This window comes from Rhinoderma darwinii, chromosome 12, assembly GCF_050947455.1.
Source record: "Rhinoderma darwinii isolate aRhiDar2 chromosome 12, aRhiDar2.hap1, whole genome shotgun sequence".
Classification (NCBI taxonomy): domain Eukaryota; kingdom Metazoa; phylum Chordata; class Amphibia; order Anura; family Rhinodermatidae; genus Rhinoderma; species Rhinoderma darwinii.
The window spans coordinates 30258368-30281051 of record NC_134698.1 but is presented as its reverse complement, the minus strand read 5'-3'; the positions used below and the strand labels follow the sequence as shown (position 1 = coordinate 30281051).

General features: G+C 40.6%; 1 protein-coding gene across 2 annotated transcripts in view; it reads left to right on the top strand.

Annotated features, from left to right (window-relative positions):
* Positions 1–22684, top strand: part of LOC142665278 (pleckstrin homology domain-containing family G member 3-like) — an 89650-nt gene that overhangs the window by 5482 nt on the left and 61484 nt on the right. For both annotated transcript variants that reach the window (XM_075844925.1, XM_075844924.1), the window contains exons 2-9: positions 7482–7582; positions 13097–13166; positions 14516–14562; positions 16882–17032; positions 17221–17352; positions 17430–17612; positions 17691–17783; positions 18598–18684. In XM_075844925.1, the coding sequence (XP_075701040.1) occupies positions 7482–7582; positions 13097–13166; positions 14516–14562; positions 16882–17032; positions 17221–17352; positions 17430–17612; positions 17691–17783; positions 18598–18684 (864 nt within the window). The remainder of the gene's footprint in view (positions 1–7481; positions 7583–13096; positions 13167–14515; positions 14563–16881; positions 17033–17220; positions 17353–17429; positions 17613–17690; positions 17784–18597; positions 18685–22684) is intronic.

Here is a 22684-nt window from a genome sequence, read left to right as displayed (position 1 = left end):
TCTATAAATTACTCATTGATTTCGAATTATTATTTTTTTTTTCATGCAAGTGATATTTACATATTTCACACTTCTAACAGGCATAGAATTTTCACTCTACACCTCCACAAAAACATCACCAGGAGGGATTCCCCATCCCTAAATGGACAGGAAACGACAGGAAGCAGTTTCAATTCCCCCTTTTCCTTACCCCGTGTATATAGTGCTACAAAGCAATCCCCCCCCCCCCCCCAAAAAAAATATTGTATTTACCTTGCTCCGTTCCCGCGATGGATGGAGCGCTGCGCAGACCAGCGTGATGCAGTGACATCATCACACTGGCCTGCGCAGGTAGTACTCCCTGCGCTTTATAGGCTGCAGCCTATAGTATTCATATTCATTCCTGAGGATGCAGATACAAGTGAATGTGGCTGTCGCTAGCACCAGGACCCCCTCCGGTGCTATTCACTCCGCCGCCCGTGACAGTGTGCGGCCTCTGAAGTTTAGTGAGTGGGGGACGGTGCGCGGCCGCGCACCTTATAGGGAACACTGCTCCTAGGCAGGAGACGCCGGATCTAAATCTAGATTATATTTCATAGCCTGTGAGGGTGATAGGCTATTCGGCCACAGATTAGATGATATTCTTAAAATATCCTCAGAGAGAAGGGGTCTCCTTCTGATACCCATTTTGTTCCAGCAGAGGTGGCCCTTTCGGAACCAAAGGAAAAACCCTTAGAAGCTAAGAAGAGAGAGGGCAATCCAAGATGGCAGAATCAGAGACAGAAGAACAGAGGGTTCATGTTTAATGCCAATTCTGGACAAGTTTCCTCCAGAAATGCCCAACGGTGGCCAAGTATTTGTGGGGGGCAGATTAAAATCCTTCGCCCAGACATAGTCAAGGATCTCTTCATGCGCATGGATATTGAACATCGTGTCACAAAGCTATCAACTGGATTTCAATTCCCTACCTCCAGAAAATGTTATAATTACTCAAATACTAACCCCTTTTTCTCGTCACGAAGAAATTCTCCGTATTCTCCGTTAAAAATAGGTTGTGGTTCCAGTCCAGGTTTTTCAGCACAACCAGGGTTATTATTCCCTACTGTTTTTAGTTCCCAAACGAATAAAATTTAGAGTAATAATAAACTTGAAACGTCTAAACGAACATATTGAGTACAGAAAATTCAAGATGGAGACGATTGCCTCTACAATCAATCTTCTCAGAGCCTATTGTGTCATGGCTTCAATAAACCTACAGAATGCATATTTTCATGTACCAATACATCCAGACTCGCAAAGATTCCTGAGGTTTGCTGTAAAGTTGATGGGGGGGCGGGGGGCAGTTCATCATCTTCAGTTTCCGGCCCTACCGTTTGGCCTCTCGTCTGCCCCATCAGAAGGAGATCTTAATTATCCCATACTCGGACAATCTGTTAATCTCCGCAAATTCAGAGTAACAATTTAGTTCCCATTTAAGAACGGCTCAATAACTGTTGTCATCCCTGGGCTGGCCTTTCAACCTAGATAAGTCAGACCTGATTCCAGAACAATTAAAGATCTTTCTAGGGATTCTCTTGAATTCACAGGTCCAGGCTTCGTTCCTACCAAGAGAGAAGCGAGCCTCACTACTCCAGACCGTCACTTCCTTCACTTATCAGACATCTGCTTCAATAAGAGAAATATTGTCCGTATTGGGGTTACTAACATCCTCCACTCCAGCAGTCAGATGTGCCCAGACACACTCAAGAACTCTTCAGAACTTCCTTCTGTCTTGTTGGGACAAACAACATTTATCCCTAAACCACAAAAAGAAGATGCCCTTCAGAGCAAAACCATTTCCAGTGTGGTGGAAACAAAAGAAAAATCTCTTATGAGATCCCCTGGTCACAGAAGCATCAAGTTGTAATAAACACAGATGCCAGTTAGTCTAGCTGAAGAGCCGAGTTAGGTCAGAACATGATTCAGGGATCCTGGAATCTCTCGATCAAAAGCCTCCACAAATATGAGAGAACTAACTGCAGTTTGAGAAGCACTGAAAGCCCTAGAAGGACTAATAAAGACAAAGATATCAATATGCGATCGTTCGTCCACATACATTATTATCATGTTTGAAACGCGCCTCCCTGTGAGATGTGCTGCCGTCAACGATAATATTTTAGTTTTCTAAAATAATCTGATCAGCCGATGAACGATCATCTGCTGATTGCTGCCCTGCTTACACACGGCAATTATCAGCAACGAGCGCTCTATGAACGATCGTTTGCCCAATAATTGGCCGTGTAAAAGGGTCTTTATTCAAAGATGTTTACCATCCTTCACTCCAAAGGTAGTCTCCAGATTTCACTGCCAACAACATATATCCCTTCCTTCTTTCTGTGCCTCCCCTAAAAATGAAAAGGAAGCAGAATTTCATACGATGGATGTAAGTAGATGTTTTTCTTCTCCTATCTGAAAAGAACAAAGACGTTCAGGTGTCAAGAGCCATTATTAATCCTGTTCCATGGCAAGAAGATGAATCACAGGAGCGATTTCCCATTCCAATAAGATCATCGATAAGTATTCCCCACACCCTTGCTGCTTGAAGGTCATTCAACCAGAGCTGTTTCTACCACCTGGGCTGAGAGTGCTCCTGCCTCAGTCAGTGGAGCAGTTCTGTGAGGCCGCGATGTGGTTAAGTCCGAACACTTTTTTTCAAACACTATAGATTGGACGTAAAGTTTTGTAAAATCTAAAGCTTTGACCTAGGTTAAAAGACTGAGGATAGCATAGCTAGTTATCTGGATGGAATGGAATTCCCTAATATTGATAACAAACAAAGATCAATGTTAGATCACCTGATCACATCGGAGGAATTGAGAGCGTTCTTGCTGGAAACGCCAAGTAACAAAGCTGTGGGGGTAGACTGAATTTCATTTGAACTATAGAAGTTATACCAGGAAAAATGAATCCCTATTCTAGTGGAAACCGCAAATGTTTCCTATGTTAGAGGTAGGCTTCCGGAATCTATGGAGGCCACAGAAATTATTGTGATCCCTAAGAAAAATAAGGACCCTCCCGTACCGGCCTATTTCACTGTTGAATACTGATGTTAAAGAGGCTCTGTCACCACATTATAAGTGCCCTATTTCCTACATAAGGAGATGGGCGCTGTAATGTAGGTGACAGTAATGCTTTTTATTTAAAAAAAACGATCTTTTTTCACAACGTTAGGAGCGATTTTGGTTTATGCTAATGAGCTTTCTTAATGCCCAAGTGGGCGTACTTTTACTTTCGACCAAGTGGGCGTTGTACAGAGGAGTGCATGACGCTGACCAATCGGCATGATGCACTCCTCTCCATTCACTTATATAGGAGATAGGGCACTTATAATGTGGTGACAGAGTCTCTTTAAGCTGTTGGCCAAGGTTTTGGCCATTAGACTGATAAAGGAAATGAATAGTATAATTCACCCGTACCAGACCGGGTTTATTACGGGCAGGGCTATGGTAAAGAATATCTGCCGAGTCTTTGCTAATTTACAATACGGGAAAGTGTATGCTAAGAAGGGTGCTATCCTCTCAATCTATGCTATGAAAGCTTTTGATACAGTGGAATGGCCTTTTCTTTTTAGGATTTTGGGTTGATTTGGTATCGGGGGAAAAATTCATAAATTGAATTAAATTACAGTATAGGCAACCACAGACCAGAGAAATCTGCTTACTTTAACTTAGTGGAGTCTGGCAGGGTTCTCCTCTATCGCCTCTCTCATTTACTTTAGTAATTGAGGTTTTAGCAAAGAAAATAATAACCTTTGAGAATATAGTGGGTTTCCAAGTGGGTAATAAGTTCTTAAGGTAATAAAATCTTGTTATATGCAGATGATGTTCTTCTGTTTATAGGGGATTTATCTTCGGTCGACTTGATTATACCAATAGTTTGAGCGGGCTGTCCTTCAAATCAATTGTCAAAAAGCTAGTTTGTTAATTATCTCGGCCGACGTTAACCCCGATCAGATTTCCTCCCTGAGCTGTTTGAATATTTAGGTGTAAATATTTCTAGGGACCCCGCTGACAACATTACACTAAATATAATTCCTCTGTTTGCATCTTTAGAGGGGGAAAGTTAAAGCATGGAATAAGTTACCAATTACCGGAGCTGCAAAAATTGCACTCATCAAAATTGTTTTTTTTTAACCTAAAATATAAAGAAAATTCTCCAACTGTCCGATTTGGTTACCGGGAAAAAATGTTAAAACACTAGAAGCTATTGCTAATGACCTAATTTGGAACAGGAAAAAAAATTGCATTAAATACTAAATAATGTTCTTACCCTACCGGTAACCAAAGTGGGCTTTGCCCTTCCTGATTGGAGGAAGTACTTTTTAGCTTCTCCGTTCCGGGACTGGGAGGGCCTGGGGGTTAATAGATTTTTGTTGAAAACACTAGGGGACAAATTATCTAATATATTTGAATCTCTAGAAGCCGAGGTTCTGAATTCCCCTGATTTGGGACTTGGGCCTATTTATGATAACCAGCAGCGGGTCTGGGATGCTGTCAAACTCATTGAAAAAATGAATACCTTTATTTAAGTCGCTCCTCTATGGGACAATAGGAATATTGGTGAGTTTGACGGCCTCCCGGATTTTCTGTTTTGGAAAAAGCATCACATCACAAGGAAATCACATTTATTTAATAATGCACAACTAAAAACTTTTACGGAACTGCAGTGACTACAAGGTTCCTGATTACGGTCTGTTTATATATTTTCAAATAAAACAAACCTTTTTGGCCTTTAAATATAAATCACGGTTTGTTCTTACACCTTTTTAATCGTTAGAATGTTTAAAAAGTAAGAAAGGACTTTTATCCTCACTATATAAAAAATTCCTTTTAGGGGATGAAGGAAATCCTATTAAATCACAAAAAAATGGGATTAGGATCCTTTTGGAGGTTATTTTGGAGAAGCATTTATTAAATCACGATCACCGATTTGTTTTATGATCAATCATAGACTTTATTATACACCGAAGCTCTTATAGGTTATGGGGTTAAAGAATAACGATAATTGTCAGAAATATGGTATACATCAAGCGGATCTCATCCGCTTGTTGTGGCATTGTCCCAAGCTACATAGATACTGGAATGGAGTAGCAGCATCTATTTCTAAATTAATTCAGAAAGTGGTTCCAATCGAACCGATGCGATTTATTTTTGGCATCTCCGGTCTTCTGAAAGACAGTGGTTGTAGCAAACTAGTTCGTTTCTGGTAAGATTGGTTATCATTTATAAACGGATCTCAAAATATTTCACACGGGAAGTAGAATGGCACAATAAGGTGAATAGAGTGCTGCTTTTAGAAAGATCATATTACTTGACGCTAATTAAAGAGGAAGGGGAATTTTTTTTATAAGATCTGGAACAGATGGACAGTGGAACTATCCCCCGAACAGGAAAATACTTTAGGACTGGTTTAAAATGTAGCTGCTTGAGGAGTAATTTTATTATTTATTTTATTTTTTTCTCTTTTTCCTTCTCACTCTCTCTCCCCTCCCGATGTGATATTTTCCAGTATTTTTGGGATAGTGTATGTACTACATAATATTTTGTTTAACCCCTTAATGACCAGCCTATTTTAAACCTTAATGACCAAGCCATTTTTTAAGTTTTTCCATCGTCTCATTCGAAGAGCTATAACCTTTTTATTTTTGCGTTGACATAGCTGTATAAGGTCTTGTTTTTTGCGGGACAAGTTGTATTTTTTAATAGCACATATTATTTATTGATTAACTTTTATTTGGGGGGAAATAGAAAAAAACCAGAAATTTCGCTACTCTTTTTGGCGTCTGAAATCTACGCCGTTTACCGTGTGATATAAATAACACAATAACTTTATTCAGCGGGTTGTTACGATTGCAACGATACCAAATTTGTATAGTTTTTGTATGTTTTACTACTTTTACACAGTAAAAATGCTTTTTTTTCAAAATTATTTGTTTTTGTGTCTCCATATTTGAAGAGCCGTAACGTTTTAATTTTTTTGCCGATGCGGTTGTATGAGGGTTTTTTTTGCGGGAAGACTTGTAGTTTTTATTGGTACCATTTTGGAGTAGATGCAACTTTTTGATCACTTTTTTTCACATTTTTTTAAAGTCAGTATTCACAGAAAACAGCAATTTTTCCATAGTTTTTTTATTACATTTTTTACGGCGCTCACCGTGTGGGTTAAATAATGTAAAAGATTTATAGTCGGGGTCGTTACGGACGCGGCAATACCACTTTATTTTGTTTTTTTAATAGTAAAGCATTTTGTAAGGGGAAAAGCTGGGTTTTTCATTTTTTTCAAATTTTTTTTTAAATTAACTTTATTAAACTTTTTTTTCACTTTTTTACTAGTCCCACTAGGGGACTATAATATGCGATTCTGCGATCGCATTTATAATACACTGCAATACTTTTGTTTAACACGGACAGGCACCTGTGGCATGATCTAGCAGGCATTCACTCCAGGCAGACCTGGGGGCCTTTATTAGACCCCCGGCTGCCATTGGAGACACAGACACTCGGCGATCGTATCGCCGGGTGTCGGTGGGAGAGAGAGGGAGCTCCCTCCCTCTCTCCAAAACCACTCGGATGCGGTGCACGCTATTGTGCACCGCATCTGAGGGGTTAAACGGGTGAGATCGATACTGCCTCTGGCAGCTGAGAGCAGGGAGATTTGACAGCTCCCTGCTCTGTTTACTTATTCCGATGCCGCGACGTAAAAAGTCTATGGCATCGGAATAAGGCCCGTTAGTGACCGACGTAGAAACACGATGGGCCGGTCACTAACGGGTTAATATAATGTCAACTCTCAACATTTTCTTAGTTTTTTGTTATGTAATATGGAATATTTTGTTATGTCAACAACAATAAAAAAATGATATTTTCTAAAAAACAAAAAAAACTCTGCGACAGCGCTGGGTTATCTCCACCCTTTTCTATAAATTTATTGAAAGAATAATTACAATTTTTGGCCTGCATATTATCATGTGTCTCAGGTGTTAACTGGACAGGGTAAGAAGGAGGGGGAATTTAAAATGCTTCCTATTGTTTCCTGTCCCTTTTTGAGGTCGGGAATCCCTCCTGGTGGTGCTGTTGTGAAGGTTAAAGGAAAATCAAATTACATTGTATAATAATACCACTGTACGTGCTCAATGGTATGGTTATACAAGTGATTCCTATAATAAAGTGTGGCAGGGAAATCCACCTCCTATTTCAGCACGTAATGACAGGCTGCCATAAACCGTACCTGTATTCTGTTTTAGGTCTTTGTAGTAAATTAATTTCTCTGCCATTGCCCTTCTCGGTTATTAAAATCATCTTGCACATAAAAATGACATTAACGTGGCTCCAAACTGCAGCCTCAATGTATCCATTGTTGTAAAAAAAATTCTGTATGTAGCATGCCTATAAATGTATAACTATGTAATAAAACTAATAAGGCATGATTAACACAACACTTAAATGCCTGTAAATTTTCTTTAGGATTACCTTGGAAGCATCATAGACAAACACGAGCTACCCATGAAACCAGAACAAGTCAGTGCTCTCTTTGGAAACATTGAGGATATTTATGAATTAAACAGGTAATACATCCTTTATTCATGTTTATTTAAGAATGGGGAAGATCATTTTATTATTCGGTAAGATGTTTAGTATATGTAAGAAGCTTGGTCTTGCATAAACTCATGTGTAATACATATACTGCTCTGCATCAACAGAAGTATACGTATGTATGTAATTAATCCTTTAGTGCAGAGGTCCCGTACATTTTCTTGGTTGCGAGTCAATTATAAATGTGGCAGGTGGTGTTGAGCGACAAACTATCTTTAAAGAGAATAGCTTGTTAAAGTTTTAACAAAGTGATATTATTCTTATCCTAGTGTTAAAGGGTCTTTCCTATTGCACAAAGTGATGGGCAATCAGTAGGGTATGCCATCACTTTGTGATCGTTGGAGGTCCAGCAGTCGGGGATTCGCTCCAATCCTGAGATTGAGGGGGCCGCTGCCCTGCAACCCCCTCTCCGTTTTTACCTGAGGTGCTCCCATCCACCTGTTGTGCAGAAAACGACATTGTGGCTTGCTGCAGGTCCCCTGCATAGCGGGTGGCCGAGATGCAGCTGTGCAGAGCTAAACACTGAAGGGGCCTCAACGCTAAGGCAGCGCTGCGATCCCTTTCAATCTTAAGATCTAGAGGGGCTCCCACCGATCAAAAGAAGGTTTGGCATATCCTAGTGATATGGTTTTGACCTTCGTACCAAGTTCTAGTGATGGTTTGACCAGGTCTGGCGTTAGGGTGGGCACACTGGGCAATTGCCCAGGGCCCAATCCTCTCAGGGACCCCTGCCTGGCTGCTATGCAAGGGCCCCCCCAGCATGAGGGGAACTGTGCTGCCCAGCACACAATATTTTTGGGCTGGGCAGCACATGCCCCCTCCAGCTCGGTAGCGTTACTAGCACCAGGGGGAGGGCCCTGGTGCTAGCGACTGCCACATTCAAATCCTCAGGATGCAGATGCAATTTAATACTATGGCGGAGTAGCTCCGTGCTCCGCCATTCACTAGGCTGCAGACCACGTTCGACCTGCAGCCTATAAGGCGGTGGGATAGAATCCCTGCACAGGACGGCGTGATGACGTCACTGAATCACGCCGGCCTACGCAAGGATCCCGTCTGGAGATTGTGGAGCAGCTCCATCCGTTGCGGAAACGGGGCTAGGTGAGTACAATATTTTTTTTATTTGTTTGTCCAGCTGTGTGGCACTATCTACAAGGGGGGCTGTGAGTACTATCTACAAGAGGGGGATGTATGGCACTATATACAAGGGGGGCTGTGGTGTGGCGTCATCTACAGGGTGCTGTGTGTGGCACTATCTACAGGGAACTGTGTACAAGTGGCACAAACCAAACATTACTACTGTGTCGGGGCACAAAGGGGGCCTAGTTACTGATCAGACACTTTTTTTTATTGTGTCGGGCACTAAGGGATCATTATTACCATCTTGGGCACTGTGGATTATGAGCTTGTTTAGAGCATGGGGTATAGGTGGTGAGGGTGCTGGAAAAGCAAGAAACAAACATGACTGTGTGTCAAATTCTGCAGAGACTAGTCGGGGCTGGAATAAGTCATCACAGTGGTCTGGGTCAGATGGAGAAAAAAAGGAAAGTGAACGAGTCTGCTTAGAGAAAACATCACCTGTGAGTCACTGGATATAAATGAGCTGTAATCACTTATATTGTCTGCAGGGCGCCTGTGTATTACGGGCATCTACCACTATATGGCCACTATATATGGTGGTAATATTGGTCTTTGTATAGTGGTTTTTATACACTAACCGTATGGGGGTATTATTCAGTCACTGTGGTTATGGTGTGGTGGTATCATTTGGATCTTGTGTCGTGTTATTATTGGTAATATTGGTCTTCGAATAGTGAGTTGCGTTCAATGACAGTATGCAGGTAATATTTCATCTGGTATAGTGGTATGATTTAATAACTCTATATGTGTATGTATATCATTTTCTGTGTGAGAGGGGGGACATATGCTTTGGAGCTTGCAACGCTCGTGGATGAGCTAAAAGTCAGCGATGCAGTTCTCAGCACACCGCCTTCGAAAGTGACTGCATTATTGATACAGTAATTCATTACTTGGGTCCCACTTAAAATTTTTAGTCATGGGTATGAACTCCTACCAATGCACAATAGTACTTAGGCCTCATGCACACGAACGTGCTTTTGCGGGTGCAATTCCCCTGAAAAGAATTGGGGCCCCATTCATGCCTATGGGGCCATGCACACGACCATGGTTTTCACGGTCCGTGCATGGCCCCGGAGTTCGGAAATTGAAAATAATGACCGCGGCCATGTGCACAGCCCGCGATTTGTGGTCGGCTGGTGGCTGTCATTCTGTGGCCGGCCGACCCAGAAATCACGGCCGTGCACATGGCTACAGTCGCATGCATGAGGCCTTAGAGTTGACATCAAGTGGGGAGCCAAGTTTTGCTCAGGAGCAACTGGTTGGGAAACTCTTGCCTTATACACGCTAATTTTAAGATGTGTTTGCTCTGAGACATTTGGTTGACACTTATTAAGTTATTGCAAGGTAAAAATGTTCACATTTTTTTGCGGTCTAAAAATGCCACTCCTAATGTATTTGCAAGAATTTTTCTGAGGTCTAGTTACCACTTCAACACTTATTTAGGATTCTGTGCTGAATAAGCAGGTGACTGGAGACAAAGGTGTGTGTGTGTGTGTGTGTGTGTGTGTGTGTGTGTGTGTGTGTGTGTGTGTGTGTCAGTCATGTGAACATGGACAAGGGAAAATGTTTCTCCTGATTTTCAGACGTTTATTGAGAAACTCGTGTTTTTCGCAGCGTTTTTTAAGGCCGTTTTTGGAGCTGTTTTCAATAGAGTCTATGAAAAAACAGCTCCAAAAACGTCCCAAGAAGTCTCCTGCACGTCTTTTGACGAGCCGTAATTTTACGCGCCGTATTTTGACAGCGACGCGTAAAATAAAGGCTTGTGGGAACAGAACATCGTAAAACCCAATGCAGGCAATGGGCAGATGTTTGCAGGCGTAATGGAGCCGTCTTTTCAGGCATAATTCGAGGCGTAAAATGCCTGAATTACGTCTGAATATAGGTCGTGTAAACATAACCTTATTGTCAATCTTACATCTGCTGTTTTAGAAGTCTGCTGCCAGTATATTGGGTAGCATTTGAGGGCCTACAATTTACAAAATATCAGTCTAGAGCTAGTTATCAAATCTAAAAGGGTATATCATTTGTATATTTTAGATCTTTGATGTACCCCAGAGTGTGTAGTTCGCCAAATTCATGCTTAAAGGGGTTATCTTATGCAGAGACCCCCCCCTCCCAGAACCACTCTCTATTTACCAGAGCAGAGAGCCACTCACAAATAGTGACTTTCGCTCTGACACACCCAGCCAAACCACATATTACATGGTCATTTAGATAAATAGACAACCGTCATGTAATGCGTTTCCCCTGCAGCAGTCTAGCAGGGGAAATATATGGCTAGAAGCAGCTTTCCCTGATAAATGATCGCCGGCGATCATTTAAGCTGGCTTTTCGTCAAAAAGCGTCTTCATGAGAGCAAAAGCGACGTGGGCAAGCTTTCTTTTCTTTCAGACCATAGGTTTTGTGAATGTTGTTTTATCATAGAAAGCATTGACTCCAGTAATGTTAGCTCACCTACAGTAGATCCATTATTTTATGTGAATAAGTAGATTAGAAAATGTTACATCATATTGATGATGGCCGCCATCCTAAGTCTAATGCTATACACATTCTTTTTTTTTTTATTATTATATTTATCTCAAGATGACCATAGTAGTGAACCTGTAGCAGGTAGGTTACAGCCAATATGTTGCTTGCCCAAATAGGATTTTACATTTGTAAATAATAAATGTAGAACAACCTAAAATGAAAGAAATGCATGTATGTTCTTGTTTTCAAGTCATTTATTGTTCTGTTTTATGCATGGATATATGAAATGTTTTGGTTTTGTTTGTTTGTTTTTTTTTTTTGCTTTTTCTTCTTTGAGGTGAGGCATGACTTTTGTGAAATAGTGCATCCCATATCGCATATATCATATCCTAAAACAAATGTTACATGATTTACTTTGATGTGCATATATAGTGTTAATATGACACGAATGTGACTTTTCAACTTGTATACATATTTTAAAACCAGGTTGCAATCAGGCAAGTCTGGTCTCGGCTTGTGAAAAGTTAGATTTTGGAGTTCATTGCGTAGATATGGTACATGTCTTGGACTTCTATTTAATGTGCTGGGTGATCTGTGCTGTCCTTCTCAAATTCTGTATATACTATAGATGAAAGCACCTCTCATATCCTCCCTTCCCAACTTTAGGTGTTAAAGGTACCATTGGTAAAGGTGTGCCATCGTATTTCCGCACTCGCTGGGTGGAGTAGTGTGATTTTCTTTTTTGTAGACCGGCTTTCCCTTTATCACAGGCTGGCGGTGCATGGGAAATTTGGTACTTCCTCATATTTATATCTAAAAAGTATTAAGCAAAGAGAGCACGCGCCATTGTGGAATATAGGTTGTAAATGTGCAGTATAGAAATGCTGTACTCACATGAGGTGAAATGTGATCCTCAGTTAGAGGGCCTGGCATCGCACTCCCCCTCTGCGGTCTGTAAATAGTCCTCCGGTAGTCCTGTTGTATCACAGGTCGTGCTGGTGAAGTGATCGTATAGATCAGTCGGGCTTTGTATTTATGTGAAAAAGTAACAGACCTGGCCTCCGTGTTTGGTCAAAAAGTTACTTATTATTTTTTATTTCAAATTAGCAGGATAAATGTTATAAAAAAATTGTAGTCAAAGGACTGGTAAAATAAATAAAACAATAAATAAAAAACAATAAATAGAACCAGGAGCTCCACGTTTTGTAGGTGGTCCCTGCTTCTTGTGTGGTACCAGGTGTTACCTGCAGTGGTACCAGGTCTGTTACTTTTTCACGGCCATACAGAGTCCGACTGATCTATACGATCACTTCACCAGCACGACCTGTGATACAACAGGATGACTGGAGGACTATTTACAGACCACAAATGGGGAGGACGATCCCAGGTCACACAACTGAGGATCACAGTACAGCATTTCTACAATGAACCTTTACAACCTTTATATAACACAATGGCGCGGGCTCTCTTTGCTCAAAGATTCTTTAGGTCATGTGGCAGTTAGTCCATTCGATTAGATTGTAATACAGCAATATTGGTAAAAAGTTTGTCTATAATATATATATATGAGCGAGAGAGACGCACAGCGAGAGATGTAGAGGTAGATATATAGAAATAGAGAGATGTAGAGGGATATATATATATATATATATATATATATAGAAATAGAGAGATGTAGAAGGATAAATATATATCTTTATCTCTCTTTGTTTTGGTGTGGCATATGATTTGGGAGTGTTTTATGAAATGTCACTTTTTTTCTATTCTTTTGTTATATTACACATATTATAGATTTGTCACTAAAACCTTTCTTTGCACTCCATTATGAGATGGAGTGGAAACCATTTCTGCTGTAACATACTTTTTTTTTTTTGCAGTCAACTTCTTCAAGACCTTGATAGTTGCAGTGAAGACCCCGTGGCTGTTGCTAGCTGCTTTGTGGAAAAGGTCAGGAGTGAGCGATAAGTAGATAAGTTATAACTGAAATCTGGATATTAACTGTACATTATTGAACAACTCCATATTTATTTACATTTTACAAATTAATACATTAACACCAGTGGGTATACAGCAGTAAGAATTTAATCTTCACTTAAAGAGGCTCTGTCACCAGATTATAACTTTACTATCTCCTACATAATCTGATCGACGCTGTAATATAGATAACAACAGTGGTTTTTATTTTGAAAAACGATCATTTTTTAGCAAGTTATGAGCAATTTTAGATTTATGCTAATTACTTTCTTAATCGACAACTGGGCGTGTTTTTACTTTTGACCAATTGGGCGTTGTACAGAGGAGTGTGTGATCTGACCAATCAGTGACCAATCAGTGACCTACACTTCTCATTGTTCCAGCCCAGCTTCTTTCACTGCACAATCACACTGTAACAATGGGCTAGAACAATGAGAAGTGTATGATGCTGATTCGTCTGATTGGCCACTGACTGGTCCGCGTCATACACTCCTCTGTACAACGCCCAAGTGGTCAAAAGTAAAAACACGCCCAGTTGTCTATTAAGAAAGTAATTGCTCAAAAATTATCGTTTTTCAAAATAAAAACCACTGCTGTTATCTACATCACAGCGCTGATCACATTATGTAGGAGAAAGGGCACTTATAATCTGGCGACAGAGCCTCTTTAAATTCGTATATAAATTAGGAAGATGTTATGTTTTATGGTGTTTTGATTCATATTTTCCTGTTGATTTTCTTCTAGAGACGTGAGCTGTAGTCTTGTATAAATGAGTGAATTTTACTCCCATGCAGGAACATAACCCCGATTTATGAGTTGGCCTTTATTTTCCAAGTTACATCTATAGGGAGATCTGTTGGACTAGGTTCCTGCATAGAGATGTCCTTTTGATACTAGGGTGATGTGACATAGGAAACATTTTCTGACTTGTCAGAATTTATAATCTGTTTTTCCATTTTTTTTTTTTTAATTTTAAGGCAAGGTAAACACCTGCTCTTGGAATTCTGTTTTGCTCATACCCATAAATACCCATAAGCGGCAGTACCGTTGCACCACGGACACCACCAACCTGTTCACTTTAATGGTTTTGGTGGGGGGGGGGGGCGTAGTTTTACCAGAAACAGTGCAGCGTGCTACGCTATTGTTTTTTATATTTTCGGCTGGATCTGCGATGGAGGCCCCTAACTGAGCCTCCAACATTGGTGTGAACTGGCCCTTAGCATGAAAAAAAAAAGAGAAATATTTATCCAATGTAAGATTGATTTTTTTCTGATTACAAAAATATGCTTCTATGTAATATTTTCCTTTTTTATTTTATCCAGAGCCTGTACTTTGACATTTACACCCAGTACTGTAACAACTATCCCAAGTAAGTCTGCTTCATATGTGTTACGCAGTATACATCTATTCCTATATTTTAGTGGTGAATTAAAAACTTCACACTTTAACCACTTAATGACCAGCTACGTTTTTCAATTTTTACCTCTGCATTTTAGCAGCCATAACTTTTTTTTATTTTTTCATTGACGTGGCCGTATGAGGCTTTGTTTTATGCAAGAGAAATTGTATTATTTTTTTTTCACAGTTTGGATTCTATGCATCGTTTTTCTTTATCTTTCATCCCGTTCACGTTTCACGCTACATAACCGATTATATTAATTCTTCAGGGTATTACAGTCGCTTAGATATCTGTTATGTGTAGGTTTTTTGTTTTTATTTAGTGTAGGGACAATAAAATGTATTTTATGCCAAATAATGATTTTTTTTTTGATTTTTTTTAAAATCCCATTAAGGGATAGCTTTTTTTATATGTTAATTTTTTACTTCTGTATTAGCATACTCCTGTATGCTAATACATCACACTGTGTCACTATGACACAGGCTGCTGTTAGGGCTGCAAATAGTGTGCCCGAACAGCAAGCGGCTTACTGAACAGACAGTCCTGGGGTCCTTTATAGGCCCCCAGGGCTGACTGCAGAGGGATTCCCCCGTGTTTGATCATGTCACTGTGTTTCCGATCACTAGATCAAAGTGGGGAGTTCCCTTTGATCTTGCCGCGGTCATGGACCGTGGCGATCAAAGGGTTAAACAGCTGGGATCCGAAAGCTTTCCGACCCCAACTGTATTCAGCAGGCTTCTCTAAGATCAGGAGCTGTTAGTTACAGCTCCTGCTTAGAGGATGAGCGCCCACAGGAGCGCTCATGAGCCTTTTCTACAGCGACGCCAAAAGACGTCGCTGTAGACTAAAGGCATGCACCGCCTGCCGTCAAAAGATGGTGGGCGGTCGTTAATTAATCTACTGCTATCACTTGCTTTGTTCTTTTATTCACACTTGGTATTTTCAAACGATCATAGGAATAATTGCCTAGTGTAAATGCACAAAGAGAGTAAACATTTATCGTTCATCTAAATCAATTTGCTTACAGCAGTGTCAGTAAATGCACAGTAAGTCCTGCTTGTAGCAACATTTACAACACATTTGACCAGGGCCACCATCAGAAATTTCTGGGCCATACAGTCATGGCATCTGGACCCGTCCCCATTACCGGGGGAGGTGGGGCATTAGAAAGTGGCATGGACGGGAGTGGGGCCAGGGGGTCTACACAAATTGGCAGGGGCTCTGTGTTGGGGCAGTCGGGAGACCGGTGGATTGGGGCTCTGTTGAACAGTAGGTGTGCAGAGAGCAGCATAAATAAAATCATTGTACGGAGTCACTCACCATGATGCAGTGCTGGCTGCTGCTTCTGGCTCCTGCAGGCCGCGCCACGCCTGGATGAAATCTCCATCTCCTCCTAACGCATCGCACCCATGATACCTGCGTAGATACCAGACCGGATGTCATAGTTAATTCAGACCCCTAAATTAATACAGACTCCCAGATCAGACCTCTAAATTATACAGACCCCTAAATATTTACCCTAGACCTGGCCACTAACTTAGATCAGACCCTGACCGGACACCCTGAATTAATTCAGACTCCAGACCAGACCCCAAAATGTATTCAGACAGCAGACCAGGACACTAAATAAATTCAAACCCCAGACCAGACACCTAAATAAATACATACCCCAGACCCGATCCCTAAATATAAATTCAGACCCCGAAACACATAGACCCCAGACCAGACTACCTAAATTAATACAGACCCCAGATCAGACCCCCTAAAAAAAATAATTATACACCAAACCCCCTATGTACTTACCGCTCCCGTGTCTTCCTGGATCCACTTCCTTCTCCTGGGTGCCTCTTTACTTCTGGTGCCTGATCCTAATGCCGGGGCCCTGCTTTATAAACTCCTGACGTCAGTAAGTTGTGCGCATCGGCACATATGCTTTAGGATGTTGTGTGCTCCGCCACAAACATTTTGTCAGGACATTGGAAAGCAGGGCCCCACTTTGTATGGGCCCTGTAAAGTAATGGGCCCCGTTACTTTCTCCAAACTAACTATTACTAAAAGTAATTTTGAAAGCGGCGGCGTGCCCTATGCGGCAGTACCACTCGTACTGTCATAATGGCAGCTCTGCATTTGGCTGCCTATAGTATAGCTCTCGCAAGAGAAGGAATTATTATGCTGCCACGATGATCGCTCTTAATGAAAAATGGTTTTTAGTCATGCCTTGAAGAAATTCAGAAAAAATCTAACCAGTATTGTCCATCATCCATCTCAATCCAGTTCCTTTTGTTTCAGTTCCGTGGCTACCCTGACTGAATGTATGAGGAACAAAGTCTTGGCAACATTTTTTCGAGAAAGGCAGGAGATGCTCAAACATACCCTACCCTTGGGCTCCTACCTCTTAAAACCAGTCCAGAGAATACTTAAATATCATCTTCTATTGCAGGTAACCGGGAAAAAGCAACACTCCTGTGATTTTTATTTATTTTTCTCTACCCCTTTCCCATGTATTTAATTAGTGCTGACTTTTTTGCATTATTATTTTGTTATAAGAAAATGCATTTTTTCCCCCTTCATATTCTGCCTTTTTATGTTTTGGATGATTGCTTCAGATATTAACATTTATTTCTTTAGGAAATAGCTAAACATTTTGATGTAAATAAAGTAGGATATGAGGTGGTAGAAGAGGCCATAGAGACCATGACTGGAGTAGCTTGGTACATCAATGACATGAAGAGAAAACATGAACATGCCGTGCGACAACAGGTTAGGTGGTTAAAATTGAGACTATAGAAATCTGGCCCACCATAGATTTTACTCTCATGACTGGTGTTCTTTAACAGGAGATTCAGTCTTTGCTGCTGAATTGGAAGGGCTTGGATCTGACCACATATGGTGAACTGGTACTGGAGGGGACATTCCGTGTGCAACGTGCCCGCAGTGAGAGGGCATTTTTCCTGTTTTATAAAGCCCTACTAATCACAAAAAAACGTGGAGACCACTTTGTTTATAAGACTCATATTCCGGTAAGCACAAATTTGTAGGACTCCCTTTTGTGTTTTAAGCGTTACTTATTTTCAGGTTATTTTTTATTTTTTATTTAGTGTTCACATTTGATGCTGATTGAGAGTACAAGAGACTCCCTCTGCTTCACTTTGACACACTATAAGAACAGCAAACAACAGCACAATGTACAAGTAAGTCTTCTCGCTCAATAAATGTACATGACCTTGAGGGGGAAAATTTTGACTCAAAAAATATTTTGACAAAAAATGATTAGCAGTGTACTCCCAGCAGTATGTGAGTACATTCGCTAATGTGCATCCCGGTCCCCCGTCGGGCTGATTCTGAGATTTTCATAGATTTTTATAGTGCTGCCGGGGGACCAGATGTCTAGTTGCACAGCCTTCTTTGATGACGATACAACTCTTCGTCACGTGACCGACCCCGCTGTACTCCATGTACTCGATGTACTAGGGCTCCTGCTTGTACATGGAGTATAACTGGGTAGGTCACATGACGAAGAGTCATATCGCCCTCAAAAAAGACTGTGCAAGTAGACGTACCGAAATGCATACTAGCGAGTGTACTCACATACTCACAGCAGTGAGTATACTGCTAATAATTTTTGGTCCCCACATAACCCCTTTAAATGCTTGTTTCCTTATTGACTTAAATGCAAAACTATCATCAGAATAAAATAAAGGCAGCATATTATCCTGACAGGTCCGCTGGGCTGGAAAGGGGAATGGCTGGTCCACTGTTTTCTTTCTTACCTGCTATTAACCAAACGCCACAATATTATTTTTATGCTGCTTGGCATAATCTCCCAGGAGACTTTTCATAATAACATACTGCACTTTGAGGCAGCACATTCTGATGAGAGGTCCACTTAATTGGTTTTGGAAAGTACCAATTTGATAGCATCATTTGCCTTGCTCACCCAATTATTCCACAAGCCTCATTATCGTTAATTTGTGAATGTATTTCTTATATTTTCCTGTTATACAGGCGAAAACAGTAGAAGAGAAACGTCTGTGGACCCATCACATAAAGAAACTTATACTAGAGAACCACCATACAATTATCCCCCAAAAGGTAGGGATGATTTCAATGATGGCTTATTGTATTATTTTTTTTATATTTGTAACACTAATCTTTGATATAAATATATCATGTGAGGTGAAAATGTTTTTGTTTTATACTGCACATTTAGTATTCCCCCAGCTGGATCCCTACAACATACTCCTAGTTACATAGTTAGTACAGTTGAAAAAAGTCATATGTCCATCAAGTTCAACCAAGGGATGGGGGAAAGGGATGGGAAAAATTATAGAACTTTGTTTTACCCCTATTGATCGAGAGGAAGGTTTGAAAAAAAAATAATGATAATAAATAACCTAGGCATTAACCAATTTGCCATAAAAAGGTAAAATTCCCTCCTGATCCCAAGTCACATTCTGATTGGATCAACATTCAAACAAGAATTACCTAAATTATCATAGGCACTTTTTTTCGTTCTAGGAAATTATCTAACCCTTTTTTAAAGCCATCTACTGTCCCTGCTGTGACCGGCTCCTGCGGTGACTATTCCATAGATTCACAGTTCTCACAGAAAAGAAGGCTTGTCGTCTCTGCAAATTGAACGTTTTTTTCTCCAGACAATGCGAGCGCCCCCTTGTCTTTTGAGGGGGTTTTACATGGAACAGGTTTTCACTATATTTCTTGTATGGGCCATTCATATATTTATATAAGTTAAACATGTCCCCCCTTAGTCGTCTCTTTTCAAATCGAAATAGGTTTAATTCTTTTAATCTTTGCTCATAACTTAGATTCTCCATGTCGCTTATTAGTTTAGTTGCTCTTCTTTGTATTTTTTTCAACTCCAGGGCATCCTTTCTATGAACTGGAGCCCAGAACTGAACTGCATATTCTAGATGAGGCCTCACTAATGCTTTGTAAAGTGGTAATATTACATCCCTGTCCCGCGAGTCCATGCCTCTTTTAATACACGACAATATCTTGCTGGCCTTAGAAGCAGCTTATTGACATTTTGTGCTGTTATTCAGACGATGATCTACAAGTACACCCAGATCCTTCTCATCATTGTGCTCAAATCGGCTTGTAATTTATGAACATCTTTCATAGACTAAACTATACTATATAGCTTGGTTTCATTTGCAAAAATAGAAATCGTACTCGTAATCCCATGCTCTATATCAATAATATAGAAGTTAAATAGTAGTGGTCCCAGCACTGAACGCTGGGGTACAACACTTGTATAGCTGCCAACAGTCCCGAATTTGCCGGGACTGTCTTGAATTTACATACAGTCCCGGAAAATTACTGTCCCGGTACGTGTTACGGCAACTGCCACATTCAATTGTATCTGTGTCCTCAGGACGCCGACTGCCACACGCATTTACGGGCTGTGCTTCCATGCAAAGTAAAATGCAAAAGATCGGGCATGTTCCATAATTTTCGGAACATTTCTACGGCACGGACACCCATCCGTAGCGATACGGAAAGGTGTCCGCGTTCAATGGAAGTGATTGGGTCAGTTTTTGCAGACCGCGTATGCGGTCCGCAAAAACAGAGGTTTTTTTACGTTCGTGTGCATGGGGCCTTAGTAATGAACATCGTCAATCAGCCAGCAGCTATTAATAACGACATAAAAAAAATATTTTTGGGAAATTTAAAATAAAAACCCACATTAACCATTTTATTCAGAATAAAAAAGTAAATATATTTTCCGGGACTTGTGGCCCTGATCTTTTAAGACCCTAGCAATGTCCCTGTGTGTATGTGTGTGTGTATATATAGAGAGAGAGGGAGAGAAAACGGCAGCTCTCACAAAAAGAAGTTGTATGGGTGCAAAGCAAGTCGTCCTGATCCAAGGACTAAATAATGTAGAAAAATAGAGAGATCTTTCAGCACTCCAATATGTGAAAAAATTGTGGTTTTATTCAGTATCTATCTATCTGTCTATCTGTCTATCTGTCTGTCTGTCTGTCTGTCTGTCTGTCTGTCTGTCTGTCTGTTACATAGTACGATTGAAAAAAGACACATGTCCATCAAGTTCAACCAAGGGATGGGAAAAGGGAAGGTAAAAAATTTCTACACATAGGAGCTAATATTTTTTTTGTTCTACGAAATTATCTAACCCTTTTTTAAAGCCATCTACTGTCCCTGCTGTGACCAGCTCCTGCGGTAGACTATTCCATAGATTTACCATTCTCACAGTAAAGAAGGCTTGTCGCTTCTGCAGGTTGAACCTTTTTTTCTCCAGACGGAGGGAGTGCCCCCTTGTTTTTTGAGGGGGTTTTACATGGAACAGGATTTCACCATATTTTTTGTATGTGCCATTAATATATTTATATAAGTTAATCATGTCCCGTTGGCTTTTTTCAAGGCTAAATAGGTTTAATTCTTGTAATCTTTCCTCATAACTTAGATTCTCCATGACCCTTATTAGCTTCGTTGCTCTTCTTTGTATTTTTTCCAACTCCGGGGCATCCTTTGTATGAACTGGAGCCCAGAACTGAACTGGATATTCTAGATGAGGCCTTACTAATGCTTTGTAAAGTGGTAATATTACATCCCTATTCCGCGAGTCTATGCCTCTTTTAATACACGACAATATCTTGCTGGCCTTTGAAGCAGCTGATTGACATTGCATGCTGTTATTTAGTTTATGATTTACAAGTACACCCAGATCCTTCTCAACAAGCGACTCCCCCAGTGTAGTTCCCCCAAGGACATATGATGCATGCAGGTTGTTGGTACCCGTTAGTGACCGCCCCATAGTGTTTTTACAGCGACCACTAACTGGCTTTATTCCGATGCAATAGCCTTTTTATGGCGCTGCATCGGAATAAACAAACAGAGCAGGGGTCCTTTAAATGTCCCTGCTCTCAGCTGCCAGAGGTAGCTGAGGGCTGGGGACATCCCTGCTCGAACGTGTGAGATCGATATTCGTATTGATCTCACCCGTTTAACCCCTCAGTAGCGAGCGCTGCATCTGAGTGGTTTTGGAGAGAGGGAGGGAGCTGTGTCTCCGATAGCTGCCGGGGGCCTAATAAAGGCCCCCATGTCTGCCTGTAGTAAATGCCTGCTAGGTCATGCTAGAGGCATCTACTCCAAAATGGTACCGATAAAAACAAGTTGTCCTGCAAAAAAAGCCCTCATACAACTGCATCGGTGAAAAAATAAAAAGTTATGGCTCTTCAAATATGGAGACGCAAAAACAAATAATTTTGAAAAAAAGTTTTTCCACTGTGTAAAAGTAGTAAAACATACAAAATCTATATAAATTTGGTATTGTTGCAATCACAACAACCCGCTAAATAAAATTATTGTGTTATTTATACCACACGGTAAACGGAGTAAATTTAGGATGCAAAAAAGTGAGGCGATATTGCCGTTTTTTTTCTATTCCCCCCCCCCCAAAAAAAGTTATTAAAAGTTAATCAATAAATTCTATGTAAAACAAGACCTTATACAGCTATGTCAACGCAAAAATAAAAAAGTTATAGCTCATTAAATGAGACGATGGAAAAACTTATAAAATGGCTTGCTCATTAAGGTCTAAAATAGGCTGGTCATTAAGGGGTTAAAACCACTGGCAATTCACGAACATATTCCATAAACTGAACATTACTACATAGCTTGGTGTCATCTGCAAAAATAGAAAATAGTGCTATAAATCCCATCCTCTATTTCATTAATAAATAACTTGAATAATAGTGGTCCCAGCACTGAACCCTGGGGTACACCACTTATAACCGGGGACCATACAGAGTAGGAATCGTTGACCACAACGCTCTGGAGACTTGTCCTTGAGCCAATTCTCAATCCAATTGCAAACTATACTATCTAACTCTACAGTCCTTAATTTACCCTTTAGACGTCTATGAGGGACAGTGTCAAATGCCTTTGCAAAATCCAAAAACACTATATCCACAGCGGCCCCTCTGTCTAGGCTTCTGCTCACCTCTCATATAAACACTACAGGGTGGGCCATTTATGTGGATACACCTAAATAAAATGGGAATGGTTGGTGATATTAACTTTCTGTTTGTGGCACATTAGTATATGG